General features: G+C 44.3%; 1 protein-coding gene across 5 annotated transcripts in view; it reads left to right on the forward strand.

Moving 5' to 3' along the window:
- LOC130368159 (uncharacterized) overlaps window positions 1–11659 on the forward strand; it is a 143717-nt gene extending 132058 nt beyond the window's left edge. For all 5 annotated transcript variants that reach the window (XM_056571536.1, XM_056571538.1, XM_056571532.1 and 2 more), the window contains exons 9-10: window positions 729–780; window positions 9598–11659. In XM_056571536.1, the coding sequence (XP_056427511.1) occupies window positions 729–780; window positions 9598–9643 (98 nt within the window). In that variant the 3' untranslated portion in view covers window positions 9644–11659. The remainder of the gene's footprint in view (window positions 1–728; window positions 781–9597) is intronic.
- Window positions 11660–14624: the final 2965 nt, after the last annotated feature.

Genomic DNA, 14624 nt, shown 5'->3' on the forward strand with positions numbered 1-14624 from the left:
GTAGCATACACAAAAAGTAGAATATTAAGGGAGAAGGACTTTGTATGGCCACTTGTTTTCACACGTTCCTGCTGCTGCCAGTGTAAACAGTAGCGTTATATATTTAACTTTAGTTTTAACTCCACCACTTAGACGTTGAGTGGAGCGACAGGAAACACTATTCCATTCAAACCTCTCTTCACTGCAGTCATGAGGGGTGTCAATAAGGTCTAACACCACCCCGGTTCTGCAAATAGTGTTGGTCTCCGCTATTATACATTTATCACCTATCCAATGGTTTTTATCTATAAACTCCTCCTATAGGGAGAGTGAGGCCAAAACCTTTCATGCTGCCAATACAAATTATGCTTGCAGCAGTCAGACATGAGACCCCCCTCTACTTGTGTAGCTTTTAAATAGCTCCATCAGTGACAAGCAACCTTTCTTATCATGTGATTTGTTCCTGCAAATGACAAATAGGGTGGGCCCATTCGTTGCCCAGGACTATGGTAGGTAATAATTTGTGTTGCCAATCGGAAAGGTTTTGGACCTCCAGACTTTATTGTAGAGTTGTTTATATACTGAAAAGTACCAACTACTATCATGGTTACTAGTTTCTTTTCTAAATTCTACCCGATCAGCTGCAAAATCAGACCTCTTAGACAGTTTATAACAATGACATTGAATGAATCTTCTTCCTTGTCTTTGTGTAGGCATTTTAGTCAAATCATTTTTTGTTTACTTCAAAGGGTCCTTTCCCCGATCGGTTAATGACAGATGTCCTCTAAGAACAAATGCACGGTATAGTAAACAATATTCATATCTAATTCATCTTTTTTTTAAATGCTTAACTTCAAGGTATAGATGAGTGTCACATTGAACATCCTGGGGTGAATAAGTTCTAGATGAATACAGGAGTTCGGGGGGAGGGGACTTCTAATAACAACTAATCTATAGTTTAAAGGGGGAAAAAAAGCAAAATGGTCTTGTATGTACTAAATAGATTCTTGCAGATAGAATAGCATTTGTGAAAAAACTGTACATGTTGCTCTTGCAACCAGTCAGATCACTTATAAGCTTTAAAGCTGGTTTAAAAAATAAATTAACTGAATTGGTGGTTTAAGGGCAATATTGTCAGTTGTTGACGGCGCTAGTTATAAATGTTGTCCATTATTATTTTGTTAGTTACTTAGAGTAGCAAAATAACACAATCGCATACTAAAGCTGCACTCATCGTATGGGATTAGATCTCATTATTACAGAGGTTTTCCGAGCCCTGGCCCGGTATATGGCTCAAGTTGTAAGCATATGCATCAACAATATTCTTGCTGCCTGTTATAACCAGTTTTCAGCTGCTTTTTAGGTTTTGTTTTAGCTTCCCAATATGAAAATTAAACAGCACCATTTGTGTTTATTTCTCTATTGGCTCCATTGAGGGACACAGACCATGGGGTATATGCTGCTGCCACTAGGAGGCTTGACACTATGGGAACAAGAAAAGTCTGCCCATCCTGGCAGGATATACCTGCCCACAGGCAGCTGGGCTAATTAGTTTTAGCTTAGTATCTGTTAGGAGGCATATACTGGTCTGGTGTTCTCCAGACCTGGTCTATTCTTTTAATTATTTTTGAGATTAGGGATGTATAGTTAGATTATTCTCTCCCTTTTATTTCACTATTTTCAGGTGGGGACTCAGGAACATAACGTTCACTGTTTCCACATTTGCGATTGAAGGGGCACAGACATCGTGGATGTACTTTCAACCCCTTCTTGCCAACGGAGAGCGCCTGGGGTTGTACCTCATGGGTCCGGGTCCCCCTACTTTCCCTGCTCGTCTCGCAGTCTCAGCACGGCATGATGCAGGTGACTAAAACGCTGACTGAAGACATCATGAGGTAAGTTTTCCAAGGGCAGGTGATTATCTCCCCCCTTTTTCTTTCAGGTTTCCATCCTCCCTCAGGATTTTCAACCTCTGTAGCCCCCCCCCCTGTTTGGAGCCCACTTTCCTTTATAGGCTCCCTGCTCGGCCATTCTGATGTGTGGGGCGTATGTGGTGCAGGTCTTCTCCCTCGTATTTTTGTTTTACTTTATTAAGTCTTTATATTCTACATTATGCGAATTTTTGCGCATTGGTTTTCCGGTATCGGCGCATGTTCGTACCGGCATGGATTTTCATGCCAGCGCATCTCCTGATGCGGCCGGTGCACAGATAATGCTTACGAGCGCATCGGCTTACATGATTCTGTAGCGCAAGAACTTCTGTAATGGCGCCCGCGCTCATCGCGCAGGCTTTCGCATCGGCGCATATTGGCACCGGCGCATATATATAATTTGTCGCGCCAGTACATCTTTTGATGCGAAGAGAGCACAGGAGCGCCTGTACTGTCGGCGGCGCTCATCTCACACTGCCGACAGCTCCACTCCTTCTGGCCATACTCCTTTTGTATGTATTACTTATAGGGCAGTCGGAGGTGTTTTTCTATGTCTGCGGGCTTCTCAAAGGCATAGCCCCGCCCACTCCTCTCTGGCAGGAATTCCGGCCACTACAGCTGCAGAGCTTGAGGGATTTGCGTCTCCTCCTCTCAGCGCGGTTTGTTCGCAGCTGTGCCCAGTTTTCCTCCAATGAGAGTTTGGATCCTACAGCTCTGGCCCTCTTCTTCATGAGGCCTCCCCCCTTCCTTTTTCTTAGGAATTAGATTTTTGCTGTTATACAGTCTGGCTGGCACTATATCCAAACCCAGAATTAACCCACCCTCTAGACATGGCCCTGGTCACCTATTATGCCTGTTTAACGTGCAACACTAAACTGCCTTGTGGTTTTGCTGAACCCAATTGTTCTGCCTGCACCACTATGCATCCTGGACCTCTTGTATTATCTGCCCAGGACATTCCCCCAATTTTGGCCGCTCTCATAAGTGTCCTAGGGATTTCTCCTCTGGTTCATCTCCAGAGTCTGGAAGCAAACATAGGCGCTCTCCTCATAGGTATCTCCACTCTTCTTCTGCACCCCGAACCAGAGGTCGCTCTCCTGGTCACCACTCTGGGTCTCCAGATCTGCGTACCAGGTCAGTTTCGCCTTCATCCAAGGCTGCCTCCACCCACTCCCACTCTCCTGGGGAACTGGAAGATGAGTCTTGAGGTTCTGCCTCTGACTCAGAGGACCGAACCGACATGGCCGGCATGGTGGACACCTTGGTCTCGGCCATAAGGGACATATTTCATCTAAAGGACCCAGGAACTTCATCCCAGCTCCAGAAGTCTCCTTTCACCATTCCCGTCCCTCTTCTAAGGTGTTCAGCTCTCACGCTGAATTTGTTGCCTTACTGGAAACTGCATGGAAGCATCCTGACAAGCGCTTTCAAGGAACTAAGACCGTTCAGGCTCAATTTCCCTTTGCAAAGTGGACATCTCCACCAGCTGTGGATCCACCTGTGTCCCGCCTCTCTAAAGCAACTACTCTGTCTTTGGGCGGATGCAGCTTCTTTCAAGGACCCGGCGAATAAGCGGATTGAAAATCTAGCTAAATTTCGCCTTTGAAGCAGCAGGTTCATCCTTACTTCCTGCCTTTGCTTCTGCTGGGGTATCAAAAGCCCTTTCTGTCTGGGCTTCCCAACTCCGCCAGAACATTCTATCTGGGTCCCCTGCGGAGCAACTGGCGAACCTTGCACTTCAACTCTCCAATGCTGGGGACTACTTGTGCTCTGCTTCTATGCAATCGGCCTGTGGTACAGCTTTTGCCACAGGTAATCTGGTGGCTCTTCCTAGTTCCATGTGGCTCAAGGCCTGGAATGCTGATGTCCCTTCAGAGAAATATCTCACAGAGCTTTCTTTTACTGATTCTTAACTGTTTGGAAAACGCCTCGGTGAGATTCTCAGAGGCGACTGGCGGTAAGTGTTCTTTATTGCCGCTAAATGAATCTCGCAGTACCGACTCCCGAAATAAGTATCTCTTTTTGTTCCTTTTGGACCTAGGGCTCCAACTGGACGACTGGACCGGCACCATCTAGACGCCCTCGCGTCCCGTCCCGTATTTATCAGCAGACATCCCGTGGCAAACCCCCCCCCATGTCGGCGGTCGCGGCAAATCGCTGGTCAATTCAGACCGGCCATGTGCCCTGATCCGGGCCAATCGGGTCACTGGTGACCCCATCGCCTGGAAAATAAGAATGATTGGAGCTGTCAGAGGCTGCTCCAACCATCCTAAAGGATAGGAGCGAGGTGGCAGTGTTGTCACCCCTTCCTATCCCCTGCCATTGGTCGATCAGGCTGACGACCAATGGCAGGAGGGGGGCGGCGGGTTTAGAGTTCATTTCCCCCGCTCTACCCACCGATTGAAGTCGGGGCAGAGCGGGGGGAACACGGAAAACAAGGGGGGAGCATGGCCGGCTTACCCGGACCGGCGGAGGCGGCATCCTGGAGCGACGGCGGCATCAACGCAGGAGGAGTGCGGCGTGCAGAAGGCTGCAGTGAAGATCGTGGTAAGTGATCTTCTCTGTGGCCTTCTAAAAGCTGCAAAACTACAACTCCCAGCATGCCCACACAGGCAAAGGCTGTCTGGGTATGCTGGGACTGTAGTTTAGCTACATCTGAAATGGCACAGTTTGGAGACCACTATACGGTGGTCTCCAAACTGTAGCCCTCCAGATGTTGCAAAACTACAACTTCAAGCATGGCCAGACTGTCCAGGCATGCTGGGAGTTGTAGTTCTGCAACATATGAAGGGCCAGATATTGCAAAACTACAACTCCCAGCATGCCTGGACAGTCTGGGCATGCTTGGAGTTGTAGTTTTGTAACATCTAAAGGGCTACAGTTTGGAGACCACTACTTAGCGGTCTCCAAACTATTCTTCCCCAGTTGTTGCATAACTACAACTCCTAGCATGCCCAGACTGTGCAGGCATGCTGGGAGTTGTAGTTCTGCAGAAGCTGTAGGCACACTGGTTGGGAAACACTGAGTTAGTCTGTTTACTAACTCAGTGATTCCAACCTGTGTGCCTCAGGCTGTTGCAAAACTACAACTCCCAGAATGCAATGACCGTACATGCTGGGAGTTGTAGTTTTGCAACAGCTGGAGGCACAGGGGTTGGAATCACTGAGCTAGGGTCTGTTTTCTAACTCTGTGGTTTCCAACCAGTGTGCCTACAGCTGTTGTAAAACTACAACTGCCAGCATGTACGGTCTGTCTGCATTCTGGGAGTTGTCATTACTGTGAAAACCCGCCTGTGTGAATGTACCCTAAAAACACTACACTAATAAATAATAAAAAGTAAAACGCTACATATACACCCCCTTACACGTCCCGTCCCCAAAAACGTCTCATACGGCAGTGTTTCCTAAACGGAGCCTCCAGCTGTTGAAAAACCACAACTCCCAGTATTGCCGGACAACCATAGACTGTCCTGGCAGGCTGGGAGTCTTGCAACAGCTGGAGGCACACCCTGTTTGGGAAACGCTGCGGTAGGGTTTTGGTGGAGACCAGCCCCATCCTTGTAACCGGGTCAGCCCCTATTGCAAATTCCTTATTTAGGCCTCAAATGCGCATGGCGCTCTCTCACTTCAGAGGACTGTCGTATTTCAAGGCAACAGTTTAGGGCCACACATGCGGTATTTCCATACTCTGGAGAAATTGCGTTACAAATTTTGGGGGGATTTTTCTCTTTTTACCCCTTATGCAAAGGTAAAGTTGGGGGCTACACCAGCATGTTAGTGTGTATAAAAAATAAATTTACACTAACATGCTGGTGTTGCCCCATAATTTTCATTTTCACAAGAGTTAAAAGGAGAAAAAGTACGGAAATACCCCATATGTGTACGTAAAATACTCTGCGGACGAACTACATGGCTCAGGAGTGAGAGCGCCATATACATTTGAGGCCTAAATTGGTGATTTGCACAGGGGTGGCTGATCGTTACAGCGGTTCTGACATGAACGCAAAAAAAAAAAACACATGTAACCTCATTTTGGAAGCTATGCCCCTCACGGAATGTAACAAGGGGTATATAGTGAGCCTTAACACCATACAGGTCTTTGACAAATTTTCGTTAAAGTTGGACATGAAAATTAAAAAATTAAAAAATTTTTCCTGAAATGCTGGCATTACCCCAAATTTTTCATTTTCACTAGGGGTAATAGGAAAAAGCCCCCCAAAATGTGTAACCCCATTTCTTCTGAGTATTTAAATACCCCATATGTGGATGTAAAGTGCTCTGTGGGCGAACTACAATGCTCAGAAGAGAAGGAGCGCCATTGGGCTTTTTGAGAGAGAATTAGGCTGGAATTGAAGGCACTGTATGTTTACAAAGCCCCCATGGTGCCAGAACAGTGGACCCCCTCCACATGTGACCCCATTTTGGAAACTACACCCCTCACGGAATTTAACAAGGGGTGCAGTGAGCATTTACGCCCCACAGATGTCTGACAGATTTTTTGAACAGTCTGTAAAAATGAAAAATTTAATTTTTCATTTGCACAGCCCACTGTTCCAAAGATCTGTCAAATGCCAGTGGGGTGTAAATGCTCACTGCACCCCTTATTAAATTCTGTGAGGGGTGTAGTTTCCAAAATAGTATGCCATGTGTTTTTTTATTTTTTACTGTTCTGGCATCATGGGGGCTTCCTAAATGCAACATGCCCCCAAAAACCATTTCAGCAAAATTCACTCTCCAAAAGCCCAATGTCGCTCCTTCCCTTCTGAGCCCTCTAGTGCACCCACAGATCCCTTTCAGGTTTCTATTCCAAACTGTTTGGGGTCTCCAAAAAATGGCTGTTCCGTCTGCCCGATCATAGATCTGAAGTGCCTCAGCCGCCACCTATTTCTCCATCATTTTCTTATGGAGTCCCACCATTCAGTGGTGGCGTCCATGGATCAAGGGGAGTTTCTTTCCTTGGAAGACATCCGTGATGCCTACCTCCACATTCCTATTTTGCCAGCACATCAGCGATTTCTTTGCTTTGCTCTACCGGAGGGCCATTTTCAGTTTTTGACTCTTTCCTTTGGACTAGCCACTTCTCCGAGGGTCTTCACCAAGGTCCTGGCGGCAGTTATCGCCATTCTGCGAGCACGGGGTGTCTCAGTCATCCCCTACCTGGACGACATCCTGGTCAAGGCGCCAACCTGGGCCCAGAATCAGGAGAGTCTTCGTCTCATTCTACAGACTCTGTTGGCTGGTTGGTCAATGAGGACAAGTCCTATCTACTCCTTCTAAGTCCCTAATCTTTCTGGGACTGCAATTTGGCTCGGCATCTGCCCAGATTTTTCTTCCGCCGGACGAGCACCTGGCCCTATTATCAGAGGTTCGAAGTCTCCGATGTCCTGTTCCCATTTCCATTCGGGTCTGCATGCAAGTCCTGGGTCGAATAGTGGCAGCTATGGAAGCTTTCTTTACACCCAGTTTCATTATCGACCTCTTCAGAATTCTCTTTTTTGTCCCGATGGGACAAATCTCCACTGACCCTCGATTGGACAATCTTTCTCTCTCCCAAGACTTGCCAGTCCCTCCTGTGGTGGCTTCGGTCCTCTGTTCTTCATCAGGGAAAATCCTTCTGCCCCTCTACTGGCAGGTCATGTTGACGGATGCCAGTTTCAGCAGTTGGGGAGGAGTTTTCAGAGACCGGACGGTCCAGGGACTTTGGTCCACTCAGGAAGCTCTTCTCCCCATCAACATTCTGGAGCTCAGAGCAATCTACCTTTGTCTCCGCCATTGAGAGTGCCTTCTCCAGGACCCCTGATCGTGTACAGACGGACAACTCCACAGCTGTGGCATATGTCAAGCGTCAGGGTTGCACACGCAGCTTAGCGGCTATGGTCGAAGTCTCCAAGATCCTTCTATGGGCAGAGCTCAGAGTCCCCTCTATATCAGCTATTCACATACCAGGTGTGAAATCTTGGGAGGCGGACTTTCTCAGCCACTCCTCAGCCGACCCCAAAGAATGGTCTCTTCTTCCAGAAGTGTTTGCGGAAATCTGGTATGTGGTACGCAGACGTGGTTCGTCTGGTGGAAGACGTGCCACCGCGCCTTCTACTTCGATGAGATCTGCTCTCTCAGGGTCCTCTTGCCACCCCAATTTACAGTCCCTGCATTTGACGGCGGCGTGGTGGTTGAGACCGAGGTTCCAAGAGCTTAGGGGATTCTCTCCCCAAGTAATTCGAACTGTGATCAGAGCGCGCAAGCCCTTTTCTGCGAAGATTTACCACTGTACTTGGTGGTCTTATTTTCATTGGTGTGAGTCTCACTCCTTTTCTCCAGTTGTGTTCTCTCTCCCACAACTTCCTTCCTTCTTGCAGTCTGGGTTAGTACAACACTTGGCTCTCAGTTCCCTTATGGGACAAGATTTGGTTCCATTCTCTTTCACCGTCCCCTGGCGTCTGATTCTCATGTCCGGACCTTTCTCCAAGGCGTAGCTCATGCTAACCCGCTTTACAGGTCACCTGCTCCCCACTGGGATCTCAATCTGGTTCTCTGGGCCCTACAGGGGACTCTCTTTGAACCTCTCAGGGATGTTCCTCTTCGTCTCCTTTCTTGGAACGTGGCCTTCCTTATTGCAGTCACTTCAATTAGTAGGGTTTCAGATCTGGCAGCCCTATCATGCCGATCTCCCTACCTGGTTTTATACCAGGACAAAGTGGTCTTTCTCCCCTGTTCAGCCCTTTTTTACCTAAGGTTGTTTTCTTCCTTTCACCTCAATGAGGACATTGTCCTTCCGTCACTTTGTCCTGCTCCTTCTCATCCCAGGGAGCGTTTGCTCAATTGGCTTGATGTGGCATGAGCTGTCTGGATTTACCTCTGTCACTTCTTCCTTTCGCCAGTGTGACTCCTTTCTTGTCCTTACGGAGGGTAGTCGTTTGGGACTTCCTGCTTCAAAGTCATCATTTCGCGGTGGATCCGTTTCGCCATCTTGGAAGCTTACTGCTGCAAAGGGAAGACTCCTCTTTTCAGGGTCTCAGCTCTTTCCACTCGTTCTGTCAGAGCCTCCTGGGTTCTCTGCAACAAGGCTTCTGCCTTGCAAATCTGTAAAGCGGCCACCTGGTCATCTTTACACACTTAAACAAAATTCTACCAGGTACGTAACTTTGAATCTGCTGATGCTAGTCTGGGTCGCAAGGTGTTGCTGGTAGCTGTGGCTCAGCCTCCCACCTGAGTTAGGAATAATTTACCCACCCTGTAGACTGCTTTGGTACGTCCCATGGTCTGTGTCCCCCAATGGAGCCAATAGAGAAAAGGAGATTTTTATGCTTACTGTAAAATCTTTTTCTCGGAGGATCCACTGGGGGACACAGCTCCCTCCCATTTGTTCTGGTTTCCTGGTTTTGTTACCCGTCCGAGGGTTCTTTCAGTTAATTTTTATTCTGTTGTTCCTCAGACGGTTCTGTCTGTCCTCTCCTACTGCTCTGGGACTAAATTGATTAGCCCAGCTGCCTGTGGGCAGGTGTATCCTGCTGGGAGGGGCCGACTTTTCTTGTTGCCAAGCCACCTAGTGGCAGCAGCATATACCCCATGGACTATGTCCCCCAATGGATCCTCCGAGAAAAAAGATTTTACAGTCAGCATACAAATCTCCTTTTTCCTCATATTATGTAAAACTATAATTATTGATTTTATTTTTTAATCACATACAGGAAACTAAGTTACCCTGAAAACAATGGAACTGTCTCTGAAAACTGAAAGGAATCTCCCCATAATCATCTCTTTTCCTTACTGGCTTTAAAACTGGAATGTTCTAAAATTAGTTATTTATTTTAAAGCTGATGTCTCAGCAAAAACCGACAGGATCAAACCCTTATCCCCTATCCTTTGGTTTAGGGGATAAGTGTTCCTGTGCTGGAATACTCCTTTAAACATATCTTGTTGTTTTAGTTATTTTATCTTTATTTTTAGCCATATACTAGCAAAACAGAAGTTAGAGCAATTGCTAGATCTGGTAAATGTTTCTTTTATATTTAAAGACATGGCAACTTTTCTATTTTTGTTGCTTTACACAGTTTTGAAAAGGTTACAAAGGAAAGTACAGCCATATTGATCATTTAACAGCAGATTACACTTTTCATTTTGTTAGTGTATTCTATCAATACCAGTATTACCATCTAGTACTGAACAGTTATAAGGAAATCTTCCAAACTGCCGACAGCTGTCAGGACAAGGAGACACATGGTATCTTTTATATATCTTTTTATGCTTCCATAATGTAGAAAAATACTTTTATTCCCCTGTGCATAGGTGTTCCCAAGCCACTGAAGTGCAAAGGGGTTGGAACCCCACCTATCCTATTCTCTGTCCCTGATTGACTGACGACTGGAAGGAGAGTCCTGTTTTCAATCTCGCACCTGCGCACAATTTGCACGCACAATGCAGGAACAAGATTTGGAAACGGAGCTCAACTTCTAGATAACTAATCGGGATGGGAGGGGAACAAGGAGGTGTTTCAGTCCTCAGCATTCCAGGTTTGAGAATGACTTTGCAACAGAGAATATAAACCTTTACCTATGCTATGAAAGCCCAGACAGTTGTATGAAACGTACCATGTCCTAACAGTGGCAGCAGTTTGGAACGTAATTTGCCGCTGACAGATGCCTATAACTTTTTAAAACTTTTGACATGTTATAGTAACAATTCTTAAGTTTTGATCTTTAGAGATTCTGGTATGAATACTCCCCACCATTGAGAAAACAAAGAGAAAACAATTTATCAAAACATGTCCAGAGAAAAAGTTGCTGAGTTTCTCATAGCAACCAATCAGCTTGCTTCCTTTCATTTTTCAGAGTCCTTTAAAAAAAATAAAAGAAGCGATCTGATTGTTTGCTGTGGGCAACTCAGCAACTTTTTCTCTGGACAGGTTTTGATAAATCTTCCCCTTAGACTTTCTGTGACTACATACACCACACACCCGTCTTTCAGAGGAGAGCCAGTTGGAAACAAAAGAGCACATTATGACCCGGATTGCTTCTTCTCTTTTGTTTTAGCAATCGGGGGAAGCAGCATTTCAACCTTTACTGATCAAAAGTTATGACATGTCACAAAATTTTGAAACTGATTTCTTATAATTCATTAATGACAACCAACACGGCCGCACTTCCTGTAGCAGTAATTGCCGTAGCCGTTAGTACGTACTTTCATTCCCCATGAAATAACAATTCTAGGTCATCTTTTCTTTGTTCGTCATGCTGTTCCTTTGTCTTACTAGAAATTTCTGACTAAATAGCAGACTGCCACCAGCTGGGGACGTGTTGGATAGTGTCAGACAGTGAAGTTAGTTATACATTTCTAGTAAGAATAATAGATGAATGGCACAACACAGCTTTAAGAAAAGATGCTCCAGAATTATTTTATGGGGAATACATTTACTAAAACAGACAGATCAGAAAAGGCCAAGAGTTCTCTTTAGCATACATAATACAATACAACATTTTAAAGGGTACCTCTCATCAAAAAAACTTTTGATATATTATAGATTAATGTATGCAGAATAACTTTACAATTGCATGTTATTAAAAAATATGCTTCTTTCTATTTAATTTTCCACTTTGAAGAAATGACCACTAGGGGTCTCCCTACCAGTCCTGGCAGCAAGCATTTCAGACTCATGCTGGAGTCCTAAACACTACGAGCTGCCAATCTGCTTTGTTCACATAGGAGAACACTCAGAGCTGCCAGCCTGCTTTGTTCACAGCCTGTTTGGCTGTGAACAAAGCAGGCTGGCAGCTCTGAGTGTTTAGGACTCCAGCATGAGTCAGACATGCTTGCTGACAGGACTGATCAGGAAAAATACAATAGAAAGAAGCATATTTTTCATTAACATGCTATTGGAAAGTTATTCAACATTCATTAATCTAAAATATATCAAAAGTTTATTTGATGAGAGGTACCCTTTAATTTCAGTTTACAATTATCTTCTCTTTGATAACCTATGAAAAAATCCAGTTTACTGTTTGCTTCAGTCAGGTCTATTTGTAAATATGATCTTCTTTATTTAAAACATATGGGAAAAAGAGTGTTTTACCCAGGAGGTGCTGCAGTTTAAAGCCTACCTCTACTGAAAAAACACATTTGAAGTGTTGTCCAGCATAAATAATCTTGTCCCATATCCACAGAACAGGGGATAGGTATCTGATTGTGGGGCACAACAGCTGTAGATGGCACATGCTCTATTCACTTTTATGGGAGTACTGAAGAAACAGGAGAGCTGTACACGGGCATCTCCAGCGCTCCCATACAAATAAATTGAGAGCGTACAGTCTTCAGTGCACGATCTCTCTGAGCCCTCGCCCAGTACTGGAAATTGCGCATGGTCCAACCCCTTCCGTTACTTATCCCCTATAATATGGAAAGAGGATAAGATGATTTTTGCTGGACAACCCCTTTGATAAGCTATGTACTCCTGAATTCAGGTTTTAAAAGGAGTTGAATGTTAATGTTGAAACATAATTATTCATCACATTTATACCTTCATTATTTAAATATAGAATTTGTGCATTGGTTGAAAAAAGTTCTTTGTCTTATTACTTTTAAAATCTGATAAAGGTATGTTTTATAAAGAATTTAGTGTTTATAATAAATATTTAAAAAATAAAGTTTGAATATGTTGTATTTCTTGTGATGCTGCATAAAGTTCCCGTTCACCTGAAACAATGCGCACAAAGCGGTTGTTGAAACGCCCCCTCCATGCATTTCTTTGGGAGAGTCCTAAATCGTTCAGGTATCTCTGGCTCTCCCATAGAGATACATGGTGGGGCATGTCGGCCAAAGCTTTGTGCGGTAGTTGACACACTGCAGGCATGCATAGAGCCAGGGCACCGAATGGGAGATCACTGGGGCTCCGACCTGCGGATAGGGGGATATGTTTTTGTATACTGGACTGCCTCTTTAATTTTGAGTTCTCCAGTTATGAACAGGAACTCCTTATCTTCTCTCTGCCCGTGGTTCACTTTATTACTGAAGCATTATTGTGGTTGATTGTAGCCCACACACAAGGTTGTGAACTTGCTGCACCAGGTCTAGTAATAGACTCCTAGATTAGAATAGAAAACTAGATTTAACCCCTTAAGGACTTGGCCCTTTTTCAACTTAATGACTCGGCCGTTTTTTGCAATTCTGACCACTGTCACTTTAAACATTAATAACTCTGGAATGCTTTTACTTATCATTCTGTTTCCTAGATAGTTTTTTTTTGTGACACATTCTACTTTAACATAGTGGTAAATTTTTGTGGGAAATTGCATCCTTTTCTTGGTGATAAATCCCCAAATTTGATGAAAAAAATGAAAATTTTTAATTTTTCTAACTTTGAAGCTCTCTGCTTGTAAGGAAAATGGATATACAAAAGAATTTTTTTTTGGGTTCACATATACAATATGTCTACTTTATGTTTGCATCATAAAATTTATGAGTTTTTTTTACTTTTGGAAGACATCAGAGGACTTCAAAGTTCAGCAGCAATTTTCAAATTTTTCACAAAATTTTCTAACTCCCTATTTTTCAGGGACCAGTTCAGGTTTGAAGTGGATTTTGAAGGGCCTTTATATTAGAAATACCCCATAAATGACCCCATTATTAAAACTGCACAACCCCCCCCCCCCCCCCCCCCCCCCCAAAGTATTCAAAATGACATTCAGTAAGTGTTTTTAACCCTTTAGGTGTTTCACAGGAATAGCAGCAAAGTGAAGGAGAAAATTCAAAATCTTCATTTTTTTACACTCGCATGTTCTTGTATACCCAATTTTTGAATTTTTGCAAGGGGTAAAAAGGAGAAAGTTTTTACTTGTATTTGAAACCCAATTTCTCTCGAGTAAGGACATACCTCATATGTCTATGTTAATTGTTCGGTGGGCGCAGTAGATGGCTCAGAAGGGAAGGAGCGACAAATGGTTTTTGGGGGGCATGTCACCTTTAGGAAGCCCCTATGGTGCCAGAACAGCAAAAAAAAAAAAAAAAACACATGGCATACCATTTTGGAAACTAGACCCCTCGGGGAACGTAACAAGGGGTAATGTGAACCTTAATACCCTACATGTGATTCACGACTTGCATATGTAAAAAAAAAAATAATAATAATAATTTTACCTAAAATGCTGAGTTTCCCTAAAATGTTACATTTTTAAAAAGGGTAATAGCAGAAAATACCCCCAAAAATTTGAAGCCCAATTTCTCCCGATTCAGAAAACACCCCATATGGGGGGTGAAAAGTGCTCTGCTGGCGCACTACAGGTCTCAGAAGAGAAGGAGTCACATTTGGCGTTTTGGAAGCAAATTTTGCTCTGGGGAAGCCCCTATGGTGCCAAAACAGCAAAAAAAACATATGGCATACTGTTTTGGAAACTAGACCCCACGGGGAACATAACAAGGGGTAATGTGAACCTTAATACCCCACAGGTGTTTCACGACTTTTGCATATGTAAAAAAAAAAAAATGCTTGGTTTCCCAAAAATTTTACATTTTTAAAAAGGGTAATAGCAGAAAATACCCCCCAAAATTTGTAACATAATTTCTCCCGAGTACGGCGATACCCTATATGTGACCCTAAACTGTTGCCTTGAAATACGACAGGGCTCCAAAGTGAGAGCGCCATGCGCATTTGAGGCCTAAATTAGGGACTTGCATAGGGGTGGACATAGGGGTATTCTACGCCAGTGATTCCCAAACAGGGTGCGTC

This window comes from Hyla sarda, chromosome 1 (assembly GCF_029499605.1).
Source record: "Hyla sarda isolate aHylSar1 chromosome 1, aHylSar1.hap1, whole genome shotgun sequence".
Taxonomy (NCBI): domain Eukaryota; kingdom Metazoa; phylum Chordata; class Amphibia; order Anura; family Hylidae; genus Hyla; species Hyla sarda.